The sequence below is a fragment of the Pongo abelii genome, chromosome 4 (genome assembly GCF_028885655.2).
Source record: "Pongo abelii isolate AG06213 chromosome 4, NHGRI_mPonAbe1-v2.0_pri, whole genome shotgun sequence".
NCBI classification, from domain to species: Eukaryota; Metazoa; Chordata; class Mammalia; order Primates; family Hominidae; genus Pongo; species Pongo abelii.
In genome coordinates this window covers 120963550-120982518 of record NC_071989.2, presented here as the reverse complement: position 1 = coordinate 120982518, position 18969 = coordinate 120963550, and the positions used below count along the sequence as shown (strand labels likewise).

Here is an 18969-nt window from a genome sequence, read left to right as displayed (position 1 = left end):
TGAATGCTTTGCTAAGGAATGGGAGCTCTAGTCTGTTAGGATAATAATACGAAGCTTCTGACAAAAATTCTGCAGCACTGTGCAGAATAGGAGTCAGCAAGAGTAATTTTAGGAGTGTCTGGAAGTCATATGGGTGAGATAACAGGAGCCTAGGTTTAGGTGGAGGAAGAGCATGGCCAACTCATTCTGAAGGAAGCAAAAATGAGCTCCTGCCCTAAGGCTTGGACCTTAGAATCTCCGTCTTCCTCAGAGTATTTTGAGTGTAGGAAGTGCAGACTATATTGGCTCCACAGAGAGAATTTGGACACTTGCCACGGTATCAGACACCAAGACAACGCAAGCCCACCATGAAAAGATTTAATGCAGTGCTTTCTTGGAAAAGCTGTACCCCAGGGAGGATGTGTTAGATTTCTTCAAGGGTCTTTACAAGGCAACGATTGTCTGTAGGTGAGAAAAACTGCCAAGTTAAGGCAAAGAGGAAGAAAGCAGGCCTGCTTCCAAAGAGTTCTCTCGCGATGCTCAAACATTTCAATTTTTTAGGTCAAAAATGCCTTAGTAGGTTTAGCACAGCAATGTAGGTGCCAAACTCGTCGCACTAAATTGCAAGCGGGAGCAACAAGGACGCCTGCCTCCTTTCTGCCTGCTTTTTGCAATAGTCCGATTTCAGAAGGGGACCCACAAGAGACACAAAATGCACGCCCCCACGCCACATCCTTTTTACCCCGCAATGGGTTAAGACTGTCAACAGCCAGGCCACCTCGCAGCGTCCGCCGAGTTGCAGGCCCGCCCCCGCCAGGGTGTGGCGCTGTCCCCCTGGCGCGGGGCGGGGAAGGAGGGGCGCGCGGCGGCCGGGCGGGGCGAGCGGAGGCGAGGGGAGGACGCGTAGACGCGCCGCGGTCCCCGCCTGCCGCTGCCCCGCCGCAGTCCCCGCTCCAGTCTGTCCGGCACTAGGAACAGCCCCGGGCGGCGAGACGGTCCCCGCCATGTCTGCGGCCATGAGGGAGAGGTTCGACCGGTTCTTGCACGAGAAGAACTGCATGACTGACCTTCTGGCCAAGCTCGAGGCCAAGACCGGCGTGAACCGGAGCTTCATCGCTCTTGGTGGGTGGCCGGGGGTCGCCGCCGCTGGCAGGGCCACGGGAGCCGCCGCTGCCCCAGCTGCTGGGGAAGGAAGCAGGGAGAGGACTCGGGAAAGGTGGAGTCGGAGATAGAAGGGACAAGCAGCATCCTCGGGGATCAGGCTGGCCTCCCGGGAAGCGTGGGCATCGGAGGACCCGGCCGGGGCTGCCCAGGCTGAGGGTCGCGGGGCTGGAGGGCAGCTGCGGCGCCGGGCGCTGGCAGCTGGAAGGGCCAGCGCTGACGTGTCAGCCCCGCGGCCCGGCGCCCTATTCCTGCGGTCCTGCGCTGTTGGCGCGGACGGCGGGGCCCCTGACGGCGGGGCCCCTTCGGGCGGGCGCGTTGACGGAGGTACCCGGTCCTACCCGACCCTCCGTGGAGCTCCGCCCGGGGAGGGGCGCCCCTCGGGTGGGCGGGGGCTGCTGCTGCAGCGGGTGCGGGAGTCCGGGCCTCTCGGGACGCTCCCCTCGGAGCGCAGCTTCCCAGGCCAGAGCGCTGCCCAGCGGGCCCTGCGAGAGGGCGGAAGGGGGTGCCCCGGACCGTCCCGGGCGCCGGGGGTTGCTGCGCAAATCGCCGGGGCCCCCTGCGGGAGGTAGGAGAGGCACAACGGTGGGGCTGCCTGGTATCCCCAGACTTCAAGGCATGGCCCCGTGGACGCGCAGGCCCAGCTTTCCTGTGGTTTGTTTTTCTCGCTCCTTTAATCGAGTCGGGAGGAAAACTCCTACAACAGGCCCAGCCTCGCGGTGTGGGCGTCGGCTGTCCTGCGTGAACGGCTCTCATGCTGCCCGACCCCCTTCTCTCCTTATGGTCCCCAGGTGTCATCGGACTGGTGGCCTTGTACCTGGTGTTTGGTTATGGAGCCTCTCTCCTCTGCAACCTGATAGGATTTGGCTACCCAGCCTACATCTCGTAAGTGACACACCCTGCAGCCGTCCCCTTCCCTTCCTCCCTTTACCCCCCGCAGGGCTGCTGCAGTAGACTGCACATCCGCATTTCCCGGGAGAAAAGTGAAAGCTCGGCGGGGAGGGATGGGGTTGGACATAAGGGGTGGGGATAGTATTCACCATTTTGGAACCTTAACTTAATCCCTATCTCTTGACGATTAGCCTAAAGGTATTTGCATTAGATTATCCTGGTGACCAGTGTCCCCTCTCTTTGGCACACTAACAGGAAAGCGCTACCACTCTGTTGTCCTGCCTTTACTGGTGGGAGGATCTCAGAAGGTACAAGGAGCTGAGCACTTCTGTCTAGTAATTATTTTAATGGGTATTTCACCATATATTTATGCACCTAGAGAGTAAAACCCTATCAATTAGGTCTTCCTTAATTCATAATTATGTTAATTCAGACAGTAGGGAGAATTTTGTCTTTTTCTTTTATTTTGAAAAAGCCACATATTACAGACAAACTTGGGAAATGCTTACCCTAGTGTAAAAACAAAAACCTTTAAAAATGCTCCATGATATAGCTCCTTGGTTACATAAGTGATTCATTTATATAATTGAGCTACTTAAAAAATGAATGAATTATTTTTACGATTAGGATCTGAATTTATTACCAAAGTTGTTTTTATTCTACAGTGTATTTGTTTTTTTAATTCTACAATTTTATTTTTCCATTCGTTCAAGTAGGAATTATTCCTCTCCAGAAATGAATTTTGTTTTGCTCTACAGTTCTTCCCAAGAAAGCCAGTGGTTTTTACCTTCATTCAGTTGGTCTCTGCTACTTTCTTCAACCATAGGGATAAAAATGAAGAAAAAATTTTCAACTAGGAGGCGAAGACACAGAAAACACATTATTACAGCTTGTGTCTGTCACTAGTTAGGCTAGAATTTAGTCTATGACTATAAGGGAATAAACATGTTTTAGAAGTTAGTTCTGATTTGAGCAATTAAATTGCAGTTACCTAGTAGTTGTTACTGTGTTAGTCTGGTACAGACACTTAGTCATACTCCAGAAAGTCTACCTACATGTAGCCCTGAGGCCTACCCTGGGCTCTGCTTTATGGAGGAGACTCAAGGAAAAACGGGATTGTGTACACAGAATAAAGCATACAGACCCCCGTGAGCAAATACTCAGGTGGTCAGTGTTACATTAGTCTAATCAAGTCTGTTCGTTGCATAACCAATATGATTGTATAATTGTCCAAGAAAAGAAAAAGTATTTGAAAATGGTGGTCTTTAGTAGCATCAAAATCCACGTTGCTTAAAGTGTGACCTATGAACATTGTCTTAGTCTGCTTGGGCTGCTATAACAAAATACCTTAGACTGGATAATTTATAAACAATAGAAATTTATTGCTCACAGTTCTGGAGGCTGGGAAATCCAGGACCAAGGCACCAGCAGATTTGGTGTCCGGTGAGGGCTTGCTCCCTGCTTCAAAGATGGCATCTTCTCACTGCTTCCTCACATGGTGGAAGGGCCAACTGGCTCCCTCAAGCCTCTTTTATAAGGACACTAATCCCATTCATGAGGGCAGAGCTCTCATGCCTTTTTCTTTTCTTTTGAGACACAGTCTCGCTCTATATCGCCCAGGCTGGAGTGCAGTGTCGTAATCTCAGTTCACTGCAACTCTCATCGCCGGCCGCCCCCACCCCTGCCCTTCCCCCCTCCAAATTCAAGCAATTCTCCTGCCTCAGCCTCCCTAGTAGCTGGGATTACAGGCATGTGCTACCACGCCCGGGTAATTTTAGTATTTTTAGTAGAGATGCGGTTTTGCCATGTTGGCCAGGCTGATCTTGAACTCCGGACCTCAAGTGATCCGCCCGTCTCAGCCTCCCAAAGTACTGGGATTACAGGTGTGAGCTACCACACCTGGCCAAGCCCTCATGTCTTAATTGCCTCCTAAAGGCCCCACTATTTAATACTAATACATTGGGTATTAGGTCCCAACATATGGATGTTGGGGGAACACAACATTCAGACCATAGCAGTCACCTTCATTTTAACTATTCTCCATACCTCTTGTAACTCTTATGCTCCCTAGCCAGAGTTATTTTTTCAAATACAGGTTCATCTATTTAGCAAAAATCAAATGCCAGTCACATGTGTGGCACTGTGGTAGCACTTTAGATATGGCAAGAAATAAGGTAGTCATACTCTCTGTCCTTGTTGAATGAGCAGTCTACCCAGGCAAGAAATAGGCAAAGTAGTGACCATGTGGTAAGCCCTCTAAAGTAAATAAACAGCTCTGGTAGAGAATAACAGGGAAGACCCTCTTTAGCTATTTATCTGAGATACTATCTGAGTTAAGACCTGAGGAATGAGAAGGGGCCAGCCAAGAGCAGAGCCAGGGAGAGGGAGAGAGTGTGTCAGGCCCTGAGGCAGCACACAGCTTAGCTCTGTGTGAGCAAAGAGTGGTGGGGGAGGCACCAGAGAGGTGCAGGTGCCAGCAGGCAGGGTCAGTGGTGGAAGTGTGCATTTCATTCCAGATGGTGGTATGGAGTTTGCATTTTTTGATTGCCTTGGATGGGCTTTAAATAGGGGGTGACATGATAACGATTTATATTTTAAGGTCACTTTGGCTGCTGTGCCCTCTGTAAGGAGTTCGCGATCTTGCCAAACTATTGCCAGTAATTTATTTCCTTCCTTTCTCACCTTTCAGCTTTTCTCTTGCTGTTTCCTCTCCTTGGGCCATCACAGGAAGGGGAGTAGTGTCAGTATTGGGTCAAGAGACTGCAGGATGCAAAGATGAAATTGGGAAAAGCTCACTTGGCTTCCTAGCTTTTCTCCCTTTGCACTGCCTTTGGAAGGCTGTGAGTGAAGCTCAGGTGCATCTGGCTCCTGGTCAGGGTCTGCTGCACGTTGGAGCATGTAGATGGTTGAAGACCTGGCCATTGCTCACTGGGGAGCAACCAGTACCTTATCATATACCCCTCTTCCTACTGGTTGTTCTTTCCGTGCGCATGATTTCCCTTTGAGCTCTTTGAGAACGGGGCCTTTCATCTCTGACTTCTAGTTTCTAGAATTTTTGGCCATCTTATATACGCAATTCAGAATCTAATTCCAGCCTTCCTTTCATCAAGAACTGTTCACATAATTACCTTAATCTCCTTACTTCCCTCTTTTACTGATAACAGGAGGCAGACTACTGGAAATCTTTATTATAAAGATAGACCTCCCACCATTGCTAAGATATAACTTAGGTACTTATAAATTGTACACTTTTAAAGGACGCAGTTCAGTGGCTAGTATATTCAGAGCTGTGTAACCATCACCACTGTCTAATTCCAAAACACTTTTATCACCCCAAAGGGAAACCATTACCAATCAACCCTGTTCCTCCTACCCAGCTCCTGGAAATCACTAATCTGCATTCTGTTTCTATGAGTTTGCCTATTCTGAGCATTTCATGTAGATGGAATCATACAATCTATGGCCTTTAATGTCTGGTGCAGCCCTGCTTTTAATGGGATTGCACAAATAACAGTCCTCTGGAGGGTGTATGCTGTGCTGCACCCTCATATGCGAATAAGTCCTCCTGGTGCAGTCCCTCCATGGTGGGCGCTAGTGAGCCAGGGCCCTAGTCCTGTACTTGCTCCTTTGTACAAATGGAATTGTGAGGCAAACTCAGACTTTATCTTCTATTTAAGGAAAGGGGAAGGTTTGCTTTCTGTCCTACCCGGTAACCTTTTTGTTTAAAATTCTATGAAAATGTCTATTACTTTTCCTCTTTTTATTTCATATTTTCCTTAAGACTCGGGCTGCCACCTTCCTGGGACTATCAGAGTTGGGCCTTAAAGATCAAACAGGTAGTCCATTTCCTTTAGTTTTAAAATGACAATTCAGGGACAGAGAAAGGTGGAGTGTGTTTCCCAAGGTCACGCAGAGGGCAGGCTTGGTCTGGAACTACACAGGAATGTAAAGCACATTTAGGCATATTTTAGTGCCAATGTTAGAAAGATTAAATATGTTTAGGTGGCTGGGCATGATGGCCCACATCTGTAATCTCAGCACTTTGGGGTGCTGAGGCAGAGGGATTGCTTGAGGCCAGGAGTTCAAGACGAGAGTCCAGCACTATATATTTAATCTTTAATAACACTTCTGAAATCTCATACCCAGTTCAGTAATGTGTCATTTTAGTTTCTGTGTGTCCTCACAAGCCCATTTTAAACTTTTGCTGCTGGTGTAAAGAGTTATATTGCATTTAGCTCTTTGTATGGCTCCTGAAATCTGTGTAGCATTTTCTTTAACAGATACGTACATATCTCTGTCTAAGTGCTTTGCAAATATAGCTCATTTAATCCTCAGAACAACCCTATTATATGAGTGCTATGATTATTCCCATTTTTACAGATGAGGAAACACAGAAAGAGAATTTGAATAACTTGATCAAAGTCTCACAACTAGCAGGTGATGAAACTGGTATTTAAATCCAAAGAATCTGGCTCCAAAGTTCATGCTTTTAATGATTATGTTATACTGCCTCCCTTGTGGCTCTTTGAATGTCCCACAAACACAACATAACCTTATGTAGAGATGAAAATTAAAGTAGGCTTTTTAAAAACACAGTTGACCCTGTCAATACATTACCTTTGTGCAGTGTATTTTTCCTCTCTCAAATAAGATACTGCCATCCCAAATCATATATCTGCACACATAGGCATTGACTGTGTTTTGTAGACATTAGTTAGAATATGTTACTAACAATTTCTTTTTCTTATCTGTTATGTAGCTTTGACTTATGACAGCAGAGGCTTGCTCTGTTTTACTAGCACAAGGCCACCTGAAAATGGCACACTGAACTGGATTTCCTAAGGGAATGCAGCGTTGCCTTTAGTTCTGTTTCGAGAGACAGGTATCTCAAGGGGAGATGTTTGGGGATGACCCCCTATCGAGGTCAGATCAGAAAGGGATGGCAAGAAGGTTAATTTGGAGGAAAAAAAAACAATGAAAATATCTACAAGAGTTGTAACACAGTTAACCACAAGTAAAAGCAACAGCATCCTCTTAGCTAAATGATGCTCAGCACACAAAGGGAGGACACATTCTGGGGAACACAAGTTAAAAAGAGTTGCAGTCTACTTGCTTAAGGTGTGCAGTGACAGACTCCTAAAGAGGTTTATTACCCAGAGGAGACTTTGAGAAAGTCACCGTGGTGTGAATGACAGTTGTGAACAGACACTTTCTGTTTTGCAGCCAGTCATTGGAAGCAGAGCTGTTTCCTTAACAGTACTGGAGGATATGTATTTGTAGTTCTCTTCTTGGACTCATTAGTAGGGGGTGTATTTGTTTTCTTGTGGGGTTTTTTTTTTTTTTGAAAACTTATAATTATGTTTTTTTCTTTTTTACTTGTGAGAACTTCAGAGCAGATATATTTTCTACTGAGCTGCCTATGTTCCCATTACACTAGCTTTTCTCTCTGGATCTATATGTGCTTTGTTAAAGTGTTGAAGAGCAGAGCATGCATGCCTGCGCTTTGCCTTCTGGGGTAGTATGAAGCACAAGCCAATGTGGCCTTCTGGCCGATGTGCGCTTGGATAAAAAATATAACTGGCATTCTGCAAATTGTGACTTAAGCAATTTACTTAAACATTTAAATCTTTAATTTACTTAATTTAAATCTGAAATCTTAAGCATTTAAACATTTAACCTTCGTCAACTTTTTTACTGTCCTTGTTTCACTTAACATTACTACTAAGAGTGCTGAACTCTTTAAAGATGAAAGTGTTGTGGAGAAATGAAAAAGTAATAAAAATATCCTTATAACAACTTGTGACTATTTTGTAAAATAATGACAGCCAGCGTTTCAGTTAAGGTTCCACTGCTTGCCTGTGTCATAAAGAAAATAAAGTTTTAAAAAGCAAGTAAGATGAATGATTTAAATTATTTATTCATGATCAGAGTTTCTGGGCTCTAAAGCAGTTGTGGAGGAGGATCTCATTTCTAATACTCTGTTCTGGAATGTTCTTTATGAGCTTTTTTTTTTCTCTTTATGAAGGCCCTGGAGATTTAGTCTATTTGTCCTTCTTTCTGTCATAGCCTCCCTCATCTCCTTCTGACCTGGACTTCTCTTTTTCAGGACTGACTTTGAATGAGGACTCAGTTTTCAGCTTAATTTTTTCACATGGCATTTAAAACAAGTATAAATACAAATGTAACATGTTAAGGTATTTAGTGGTGATTCATAACATTAACAATTAATTTTGGGGAAATATGAGTTAATATGGCAGAAGTTTTAAAACAATTTCAAAATTGTGAATGAAATTACTTTTTGTAGCAGCTGAAATATAAGTGGGGGCTGTAGAAACGTACCCTGACTTCATTCTGTCACTTGCACACTTTCCTGATTCCAGGGAGTGGAGCTTATCAGTCACTCTGAGTCATGTGGCTACTATATATATCCTGCAGCCTCTGATAGACCAAGTGATCTAGTTAAGGGATCACTTACTTGTCTAGACTGCTGTCCACATCTAAGGTGGCCCTCCTTTACCTAGGAAAAGGCAGCTTAGGTTGTTCCTCATCTAAGTTGTGAGGGTACTTGAGATTAAGTTAAACTTTATGATACCAATCTGACACAGATACTTATAGAACCACTAGTTTTATTGACAAAGGGTTGTCCCAGTGGGATTTGCATCTGCTCTTTTATTGCTCTTGGCATTAATCTTTTTTACCATCAATCATTCAAACAGTTTTTTTGGGGGGACAGGCGGGAGGCTGAGATGGGTGGATTGCTTGAGTTTGAGACCAGCCTGGGCAACATGGCAAAACCCCATCTCTACAAAAAATACCAAAAATTAGTACATGCCTGTAGTCCCAGCTACTTGAGAAGCTGACGTGGGAGAATCACCTGAGCTTGAGAAAGTCAAGGCTGCGGTGAGCTGTGTTCATGCCACTGCACTCAGCCTGGGTGACAGAGTGAGACCCTGTCTCAAAAAAACACACACACACTTGGGAGGCTGAGGCAGGAGAATTGCTTGAACCCAGGAGGCGGAGGGTGCAATGAGCCGAGATTGCACCACTGCACTCCAGCCTGGTTTTTTTGAGTGTGTTTTTTTTGCGACAGGGTCTCACTGTGTCACCCAGGCTGAGTGCAGTGGCATGAACACAGCTCACTGCAGCCTTGACTTTCTCAAGCTCAGGTGATTCTCCCACTTCAGCTTCTGGAGTAACTGGGACTACAGGCGTGTACTAATTTTTTGTATTTTTTGTAGAGATGGGGTTTTGCCATGTTGCCCAGGCTGGTCTGAAACTCCTGGGTACACACACACACACACACACACACACACACACACACACACACACACACACACACACACACACACACACACACACACACACACACACACACACACACACACACACACACACACACACACACACACACACACACACACACACATTCTGTTTTGAGTTATAAAATGTTAGCTAAAAGGGGTCTTAGAGACTAAGCTGCTAGGGTGATAGCCACCTTTAACAGATGTGGAAATCAAGGGCACAAAGTGAAGTTAATTGACATAGGTCACAGGTGTGTTGTGACCAATTCAGTCTTAAGTGTAGGGATGTCTGTCAACATTCCACGTTGTTATATTTGACTGTGACTGACTCTTCCATTTTGCATTTAAAAACAAAATGGTGGACAGTGGTAAATGAGATCACTGTAATTAAACACCAAAAGATTTGACCACTGAATGACTGCACTTTTTCTTTATACTTCATTATAGGTATTCTATAGACGCATCTTAATTTTTTTTTTTTTTTTGAGCCAGGGTCATACTCTGTCACCCAGGCTGCAGTGCAGTGGTGCAATCATGACTCACTGCAGCCTTGCCCTCCCAGGCTCTAGCTATCTTCACTCCACAGCCTCTGTAATCTTTTTTCTTTTCTTTTATTCTTTTCTTTCTTTCTTTCTCTCTGTCTGTCTGTCTTTCTTCCTTTCTTTCGTTCGTTCCCCTCTTGTTGCCCAGGCTGGAGTGCAGTGGCACAATCAGCTCACTGCAACCTCCACCTCCCGGGTTCAAGTGATGGAGAATCCCAGGCCTCCCAAGTAGCTGGGATTACAGGCATCTGCCACCAATTTTTTGTATTTTTAATAGAGATGGGGTTTCACCATGTTGGCCAGGCTTGTCTTGAACTCATGACCTTAGGTGATCCATCCGCCTTGGCCTCCCAAAGTGTTGGGATTACAGACGTGAGCCACTGCACCGGGTCAGTCTTCCATTAGTCTTTCTCATTCTGTTTGTTGGTTTTCTCTCTTGCTTTAAAAGCACATATACTCTGCAGTGAAAAAGATATGTAACTTTCTGATCACGCATAGTTTCCTACCTTTTTTTCTATGAAGGAGAAAAATATTTTCTTCATGGAAACGAACTAGTGTTTATGTCTTAAAATGTCTGATTCTTTTTTCCTTCTTATTTGAGGTACTGATAATAGCAAAACCATTTTGAATTATTAGGAATTCCTACATCATACTCTCTGGTAAATACAGCCAAAAGCAATCCCATGCATGGTGGGCATGGAGGATGGTCAAGTTATGTGTCTGCCATAACAAAAAGGATTATAAACATTATGGTCCATGTTCTTCATATTCAGTTTTCAAAGAACCTATCTTAACCTCTGGAATATTTGCTATTAAACATAAGCTACCACATTAGAAATAAAATATAAAGCAGATGGACCAGATGATGATTCCTTTCTGTTCTTTACCAATAGGACATCTTAAAGCTTTTTATCCATATATATGGATAAAATTAAAATATATATGGATATAAATGGATATATAGATATATTTTAATGAACTGCTTTTTTTTCACACTGTCAGTCTCTGGTAAATAGTTGGTATTGGTACAACTGGTTTGAATAATAAAGCCAGTGCTGTGAAGACATACTATTACTTAATTTTATGTCCTTTGGCTAGTTTGAATTGTAGCAACTGAGTTACTTATGAACCATGCACAGTACACATAGTATGTACCTATGTGTCTTAGGTGTGAGTAGCCAGAAGCATGTGTATGTGGAGCTGATTATTACCTCTTGAGCAAACAGCTTAACTTTTATAAAATTCAGTTTTCTCATATGTAAAAGGTGGGGATAGGGTTGGGGGGAGTTGGGATAATATATGTCAAACATTTAGGACAAATCAGGCATTCTGTAAGTGCTCAATTAAGGGCAGTTAGTTTCATTAACATATAAAGAGGAAAATTGACTTAATCATAGTCATAGTTCTTTAACTTTGTGTCATTAAGCTTTTCATTGATTTAAGGAAAAACCTTCCTAAGAGTATTTTCTTTCATTTATTTTTTCACTTTCATTTTTTGTTCCTTGTCTTATTATTTTTTTCCTGTACTTAAATCAGCTTAAGACATCATTATTCAAAGAATAAAACACAATAAAGTTTTGTTCTTCCAAGTTAAAAATATGTGATAGGGCTAGTGGTTTTCTTCTGTATTGGTACAATGGTGTATATGTTCCTAAGCATTGAGTATAATTTGGACTAACAATTTTTTAATATTAAATCTTATATTATGCATAAGAAATATGAACTTGGTCCTAAAAGCAAGAACTCAAAACAGAAATATAAAAAGGTTGTACAGTTCACATATAAAAAAGCATTTGATCTATTTTGCATAGTAAGAACAAAATAGATCTGAATTAAGAACATGTAAAAGTGGATGTTTTTCCAGATGGATTTATTGTGTCTGAAATAATTTGAAAAATAGTATGGAAGGTTGTCTCTTTCCTGTCTGCCTCCAAGTAAGCATTAGCTGTAAGTATTTTGAAATATTAATTGATAGATGAAACCTCAGCAAAAGAAGAAGAGCACATTTTGACCAATACCGAGATAACTAACTTAAGCTTAGCTTAGAAAGCTTTTGGTGATGCTGCACACCTTTTATGTCAGTTCAGTGAGTTGCAGCCATTTACAGTGGCCTAAAGAATAATGACCTTGAATTACCTCCTGTAAGAAGTCTGGAGGTTGAAATTTCAAGGCGCTGCAGCAGAAATCCATGCTCTTTTCCAGCGACTTTGGAGTATAATCTTCCTTGCCCACGCCTGTTTCCTCAATATATAGCAAGATTGCTGCCATATAGCGCTAAGGCTTTCAAGAGCAGGAAGCTGGAGACCTTTTATTTGTGCGCCTCTCTTATTTTATCAGCAGAGGAAAATTTTGTCCCAAAGCCTTCTACCGTATTTCCTTTTCTGTTTCATTGGTCAGAACTGTGTCACATGGACACCCTTAACTCCAAGGGGGCTAAGAAAGTCAGTATCTAGCAAAAAGCAATGGGATTACCATGGTGGATTTGTACTAACTTTGATTTATCCCCCAGGCCTGGGGCAGGAGCCTAGCTTCCCTGAGTCAAGACAGATTTGCCAGCTACATGTACATAAAATCAGGGCTTTGTGGGTGAGTAGGAAGGACTGGCTAATTGATAGGCAAGGAGCAGTGTCTGCTTATTTCCTTGAGCAATGATAGTGACCGGTTGCTGTAATAGGATTTTTGAAGCAGCAGTGTTACCGTGACAATCTGATCATGCTGGTGACCATCATTCAGCAGTGAATAACTGCCAGGCAGTGTACAATGGAGAGATTGAGCTGCAGATACAAATTTGGAAGTGATTAGCATATATATGGTATCTAGATTTATGGGGACAGATAGTCTCTCCAGATCAAAACAACCAAAATGGCATGATGGTAATAAAATAGTTTTAAAAATCTGGTATTATAGAATGCCTAGGTGGTAAGTGTAGTTTTTTTTTTCTCTTTTTTTGTTTTTAAATGGATTTTATTTTTTAGAGCAATTTTAGGTTCACAGTGAAATTGAGCAGAAGATACAAAGATTTCCCATGTACCCACTACGCCTACACATACACAGCCTCCTCTACCATCAGCATCACCTACAAGAGGGGTATGTTTTTGTCTTTGTTTTTTTTGAGATGGAGTCTCACTCTGTCGCCCAGGCTGGAGTGCAGTGGCACGATCTCAGCTCACTGCAACCTCCACCTCCCGGGTTCAAGCAATTCTCCTGCTTCAACCTCCCGAGTAGCTGGGACTACAGGTGCACACCACTATGCCTGGCTAATTTTTGTATTTTTAGTAGAGACGGGGTTTCACCATGTTGGCCAGTCTGGCCTTGAACTCCTGACCTCAAGTGATCCACCCTCCTTGGCCTCCCAAAATGCTGCGATCACAGGCGTGAGCCATCATGCCTGGTCAGAGTGCTATTTTTTTATAATTGGTGAACATACATTGACACATCATTGTCACCTAAGGTTCTTAGAGGATGTACAGCTTACTTGTGTCATGGGTCAGGGAATATCTTAGGTTTTCTGAATGATGACACTTAATTTGGGAAGGACATTCCAGCCCAGAATCATCTCTGCTCAGCCTTGTTTTCTTCACATGTTAATGCTGTTCTTTGGCCATCCTTAGTTCTTGCCTTTGCTTTCAGAAAATAGCAGCCAAGGTGTGAACAAGTAGATGGGCCAGCAAGGGTGGAGTGAACTGGTACCAGTTACTGGGGCCCAGCGTACTGGATGAGGGATGGCCAGTGAGTTGTGTTCATATATGTACCAGTCCAATGCCAGTGTAAAGAATTTCTGCCATTCTACCATTGCAGAGTGGGCCTGGAAAATGTTTTCAGCAATGTTCAAATTTCTTCCCACTACCTGCAAACATGAATTTGGGGATTTCAGCTAACTTCTTACTACCTGTAGCATATGGCATTTGGAGTAGGGTATAATTAAAATTGATGGGTAACTCTAATCTCCTTTTAGCCTTATTAACAATATAAACCCTCTGACAGCTACTTAGCCAAAGAAACTAGAGTCTTCTTATCTCTCTCTTTTCTTTTTAATCTCTTATCTGCCTATAATAATAAGTTATTACTGTACTATAATTAATACCTATTAAGGGAGTATTTACCGAGACTTTCTTAGTGCTTTACATACATTAACTACTTTAATCTTCACAACAACACAATGAGGCTTATCCATACTGGATAGGTGAACAAACTAAGGCTCAGAGACATTGGGTAACTTGCCCAGGGTCATATATCTAGTAAGTAGTAGAGCTAGAATACAAAGCTACAAACTAAGGATGGTGAAATGCTGCAAAGCCAGAAAAGCACTGAGAAGAAATGAAGGGAAAGCCCTGGCCATTCCATAGTTCAGTGTAATCAGTAACTTATGATAGTTTATATTATTTAAGTAGAAGGTTAAAATGAGTCAATTTCATGTGATGGGCTGTGTGGCTCTCTTTTGTCTTTGTGTGTCTCTATGTGGGTGTGTGTGTTGAAGGCCTTTTAATGCTCTAAAACAAAACAGATTGTATCTGACCATTGTTAGAGAAATTTGTAAAAAAAAATAAAATAAAAATCATTAGCTGGGCTGGGCACGGTGGCTCATGCCTGTAATCCCAGCACTTTGGGAGGCCAAGGTGGGCGGATCATGAGGTCAGGAGATCGAGACAATCCTGGCTAACAAGGTGAAACCCCGTCTCTACTAAAAAATACAAAAAATTAGCCAGGCGTGGTCGTGGGCGCCTGTAGTCCCAGCTACTTGGGAGGTTGAGGCAGGAGAATGGCATGAACCCGGGAGGCAGAGCTTGCAGTGAGTGGAGTTCACGCCACTGCACTCCAGCCTGGGCAACAGAGTGAGACTCTGTCTTAAAAAAAAAATTATTAGCTGTTTTCTCAAAGAGAAATTAAATGAATATATCTGATGTTCACTTTAGTGTTTATTTTTTAACAAAGCCTCATAGAGAAAACTAGTCTCATAGGAGAAAATCATTATAGAAAGTCTGATGCTCAGCCAGGCGCGGTGGCTCACGCTTGTAATCTTAGCACTTTGGGAGGCCAAGATGAGTGGATCACCTGAGGTCAGGAGTTTGAGACCAACCTGGCCAACATGGTGAAACCCTGTCTCTACTAAAAATACAAAAAAATTAGCTGGGCGTGGTGGCAGGTGCCTGTAATCCCAGCTACTCAGGAGGCTGAGGCAGGAGAATTGCTTGAACCGGGGAGGCAGAGGTTGCAGTGAGCCGAGACCGTGCCACTGCACTCCAGCCTGGGCCACAAGAGCAAGACTCCATCAAAAAAAAAAAAAAAAAAAAAAAAGGAAAGAAAGTCTCTGATGCTCATTCTTTTCCAAATGGAAATCTCCCCCACCCCCTTCTTTTTTTAATCAATTTTAGTACATACTCATTGCAAAGACCTTAAGTAAAATTCTGTTATTCAGGATTAACTTTATACAATTTGAAATGTATTGCATATCTTTCTGGATATCATTCTTGGTCTGTAAACATACAAAAACATACCTTTTTTTAAACAAAAAATTAGAATTCACTTTTTACACTCAACACTGTATCTTGGACATCTTTTCCTATCAATACCCTTTTTAAAGGCTTCAGAATATTTCATTGCATGGATGTGCCAAAATGTAAACAGTCTACTGCCCTTTACATACACATGCTCTGTAACCTTCTAGTTTAATAAGTTAACATTCATTTTAATATAACTCCTTTCTCTTTAAATTTCATTTTGTCTATATAAAATGTAGAATTTGAACTAGTTTATCTCTGAGATGTCTTCCAACTCCACACATGGTGATTCCTAATTCTGCTCGATTAATTTTAGAGCTGCCAGCTGCTCCCACAGTTTTGCCAACCATCCTCTGCCTTGTAGTCGTGCCTCTGCTGCTCACCCAGCCCTGGCTTCTCTTGATATCTGCTTTGGGGAAGGAAATGCTGCCCCAGAACATGGTAGGTGGCTCAGGAGAGAGAATAAGGAAGCCACAGCACTGAGCCTAGGCAGCCAGGCTTTAGAACAGTGGTGAGAATATGACAGTAAGGTGTGCAGAGAGCAGTAAGACTGTGGTGTCTGTCCACAGAAGCTGTATGTGGGTGTGTTAGTTCTGAGCCCAGGATCAGTGTGACTGCCAGAGGATGACGCGGTACTAGAGAGAGAGGAGCCTATAAAAGAGTGGACCAGGCCTGTGGAGAGAGTGGTAGGAATTGTTGCCTGTTGCCATGGGGTCATTCCAGAACTCCTCTAGGGGTTAGCTGTGCAGGCTGAAGTTCCAGCTAGACAGATACAGGGCTTTTAGATGCAGTTCTTGAAATCTTAGTGAACAGTTTTATTTTAGTGTTGTTATCTTGAATCCTTTTACAAATTTCAGAATATTCAGATGAGGGTTCTAGATCATATTAGAGTTGACTTATTCTAATTTTAGTAGAGACATTCATTATTCAGTTTGCCTTCTACGTCCAACTTTTCTTCTCTTTTGGCCTCTCACTCATTACTGGAAAGGGGTAGCCTGCCCTCTGGCTACAGCTGATTATACCCAAACTGGCCATTTGGATTTTCTTTCTTAGAACAAGTAGGGCAGGTGCTGTGAAGACTGGAACTTTGAGGTGGTTTCCAAACACAGTTCTGCATTATGATCACCTGCACAGACTTGTAAGAGCAGCTGAATCACTAGGTCTGAAGAAGGACCCAGGCATGTATATTTTTAGTAAGTTCTGTAGATGGATGTGGATGATCATCTAAGTTTGAGGACCAGTGGACTAGGACACCAACTCAGAACGCTATCCTGTTCACTTGTGATAGTTCCTCCCTGCAAACCCAGGTGAGTAGAGTGGAGGGTAGAATGGACCTCCAGGGATCTGGACACTGAGACTATGACCCTTCCTCCTGTTTTTCTGCTCTGTGGCCAGTTTAACCTCTCTCTGGGGTCCCCTCCAAAAGTAAGATTGTGACCTCCTATTGTATGTATATTAATTCAATAAATATTAAATGCTTACTTTGTACCGGACATTTTGCTAAGTGCTATCCAGCTTGCCACTGAATTGTCTTCTTAATTAGCAAAACAGCATAGGATAGTCAACAAAGCACAGGCTTTGGAGTTAGTTTTAAGTGTAAGACCAATCCTTGCTACTTGTAGCTGGGTGCCCTGCACGTGTTATTTCTCTACACTAAGCCTCGGTTTCTTCCGCTCAAATACAGGAACAATACCTATCCTACATGGCTATTATGAAGGTTAAATTAAATAATTATTAGGTTTCTACCCCTCCATTCTATGGCTTGGCCATTTTGGCTACACTGCAAGGGACCTAAGAGCATAGAGCATATCTTATGGTTTCATGAATCCTCTATGTTGCTTAAATTGCTACCTCTTTATTCTGATACACCAAGTTGGAATATGATTCATATTTGTACAAGGCAGTACAAATATGTTTTGTTGGAGAATCACTTTTGTCTGCTGAATTTGGACAAGTCTAATCAGAAGGTATATAAGTAGCCTGGGCATGGTGGCTCATGCCTGTAATCCTAGTACTTTGGGAGGCTGAGTCAGGAGGATCACTTGAGCCCCATGAGTTTGAGACCAGCCTGGGGAACAAGGCAAAACCCCATCTTTATAAAAAAGTACAAAAGTTAGCCAGGCATGATGATGTGAACCTGTAGTCCCAGCTACTGGAGAGGCTGAGGTGGGAGGATCACTTGAGTCCAGGAGGTTGAGGCCGCAGTGAGCTGTGATCATGCCACTGCACTCTAGCCTGGGTGACAGAGCAAGACCCTGTCTCAATCAATCAATCAATCAATATTTTTAAAAAGAAGATATATAAGTAAATAGCATTCAGAAAACCTCAAGTTTGGTTTTTTTTTGTTTTTTTTGAGACCGAGTCTTGCTCTGTCACCCAGGCTGGAGTGCAGTGGTGGAATCTCGGTTTACTGCAACCTCCGCCTCCCGGGTTCAATCGAGTCTCCTGCCTCAGCCTCCCAAGCAGCTGGGATTACAGGCATGTGCCACCACGCCCGGCTAATTTTTGTATTTTTAGTAGAGGCGGGGTTTCACCATGTTGGCCAGGCTGGTCTTGAACTTCTGACCTCAGGTGATCTGCCCACCTCGGCCTCCCAAAGTGCTGGAACTACAGGTGTGAGCCATTGTGCCCGGCCAAAAACCTCAGTTTTAAGCTTTTTTCTTCTCTCACCATGACTACATGGGGCACTTCACCTTTTTGAACCTCGGTTTCCTGAGTGAGCTAGACCATCTCTTCCCTTTTTTCTTGTTTTGGGTAGTTTGTGATTGTTATGACACATAAAGACATTTTTTAAATTGAACATGGTGCTATTTTAAATTAAAACAATTAAATGCTTCAATAATATGAGAAGATCTATTAAAAAATCTCTTTAGCTTAATAGACTCAGTGGCCTTTTCCTGGCTTCTTTCATATGCCTTGGTTTTCTGCAAAGTTGTGATCAATGTATGTATTCAATGTGGAGTTCTTTTACTTCTACTTTTCAATGTTACTATATAGTGTTCTACTATATTAACATGGGGACTTTAGAATTTATATTGTGGATATGAATTAAAAATTTTTTTTTTTTCCTAAAAGAGCTGAACTTTAGGCTTCCTGTTTTTCAATCTGTGGAACTTGACTAACATTTAAAAAATAATGAAATAGAATGGAATTTAAAATACCAGAATAATTTCAGGAAATGTCTATTTAAGTTTATATTTTTATGTGAAGATGTCTGTTTACTGGATCATGATGTAAAATGTATGCTTATCGAGGGTTGTGGCCAAAAGAATTTAAAAGCCACTGGATTAATAATGACAGTCCTATCACATTTTGAGGTTTTTACGTCATATTCTAGAAAAGACTGTTTAATTCCCAGGTGTGTACTGAGAGTTGCTTCCTTTGGAAGTACATAGTAGGTATTTTAGTTGTGAGCTATCGCATTCACAAAACTAAGACCTTAAGTGAAATGTAACTACGTATCTCCTCTGCCCAGAATGAATGTACAGGAAACAAATTTTTATTATACTAATAATTAAATAAATCCAATTAAATATGGATAAGCCATACTATACCAAATGAAACACAGCAGGAGAAGAAATCTTACACATAAAGGAT

General features: G+C 42.7%; 1 protein-coding gene across 1 annotated transcript in view; it reads left to right on the top strand.

Annotated features, from left to right (window-relative positions):
* The first annotated feature begins 873 nt into the window (after window positions 1-873).
* REEP5 (receptor accessory protein 5) overlaps window positions 874-18969 on the top strand; it is a 46031-nt gene continuing 27935 nt past the window's right edge. The window contains 2 exon segments of the mRNA NM_001133746.1: window positions 874-1101; window positions 1932-2025. Of these exon segments, the coding sequence (NP_001127218.1) occupies window positions 984-1101; window positions 1932-2025 (212 nt within the window). The 5' untranslated portion in view covers window positions 874-983.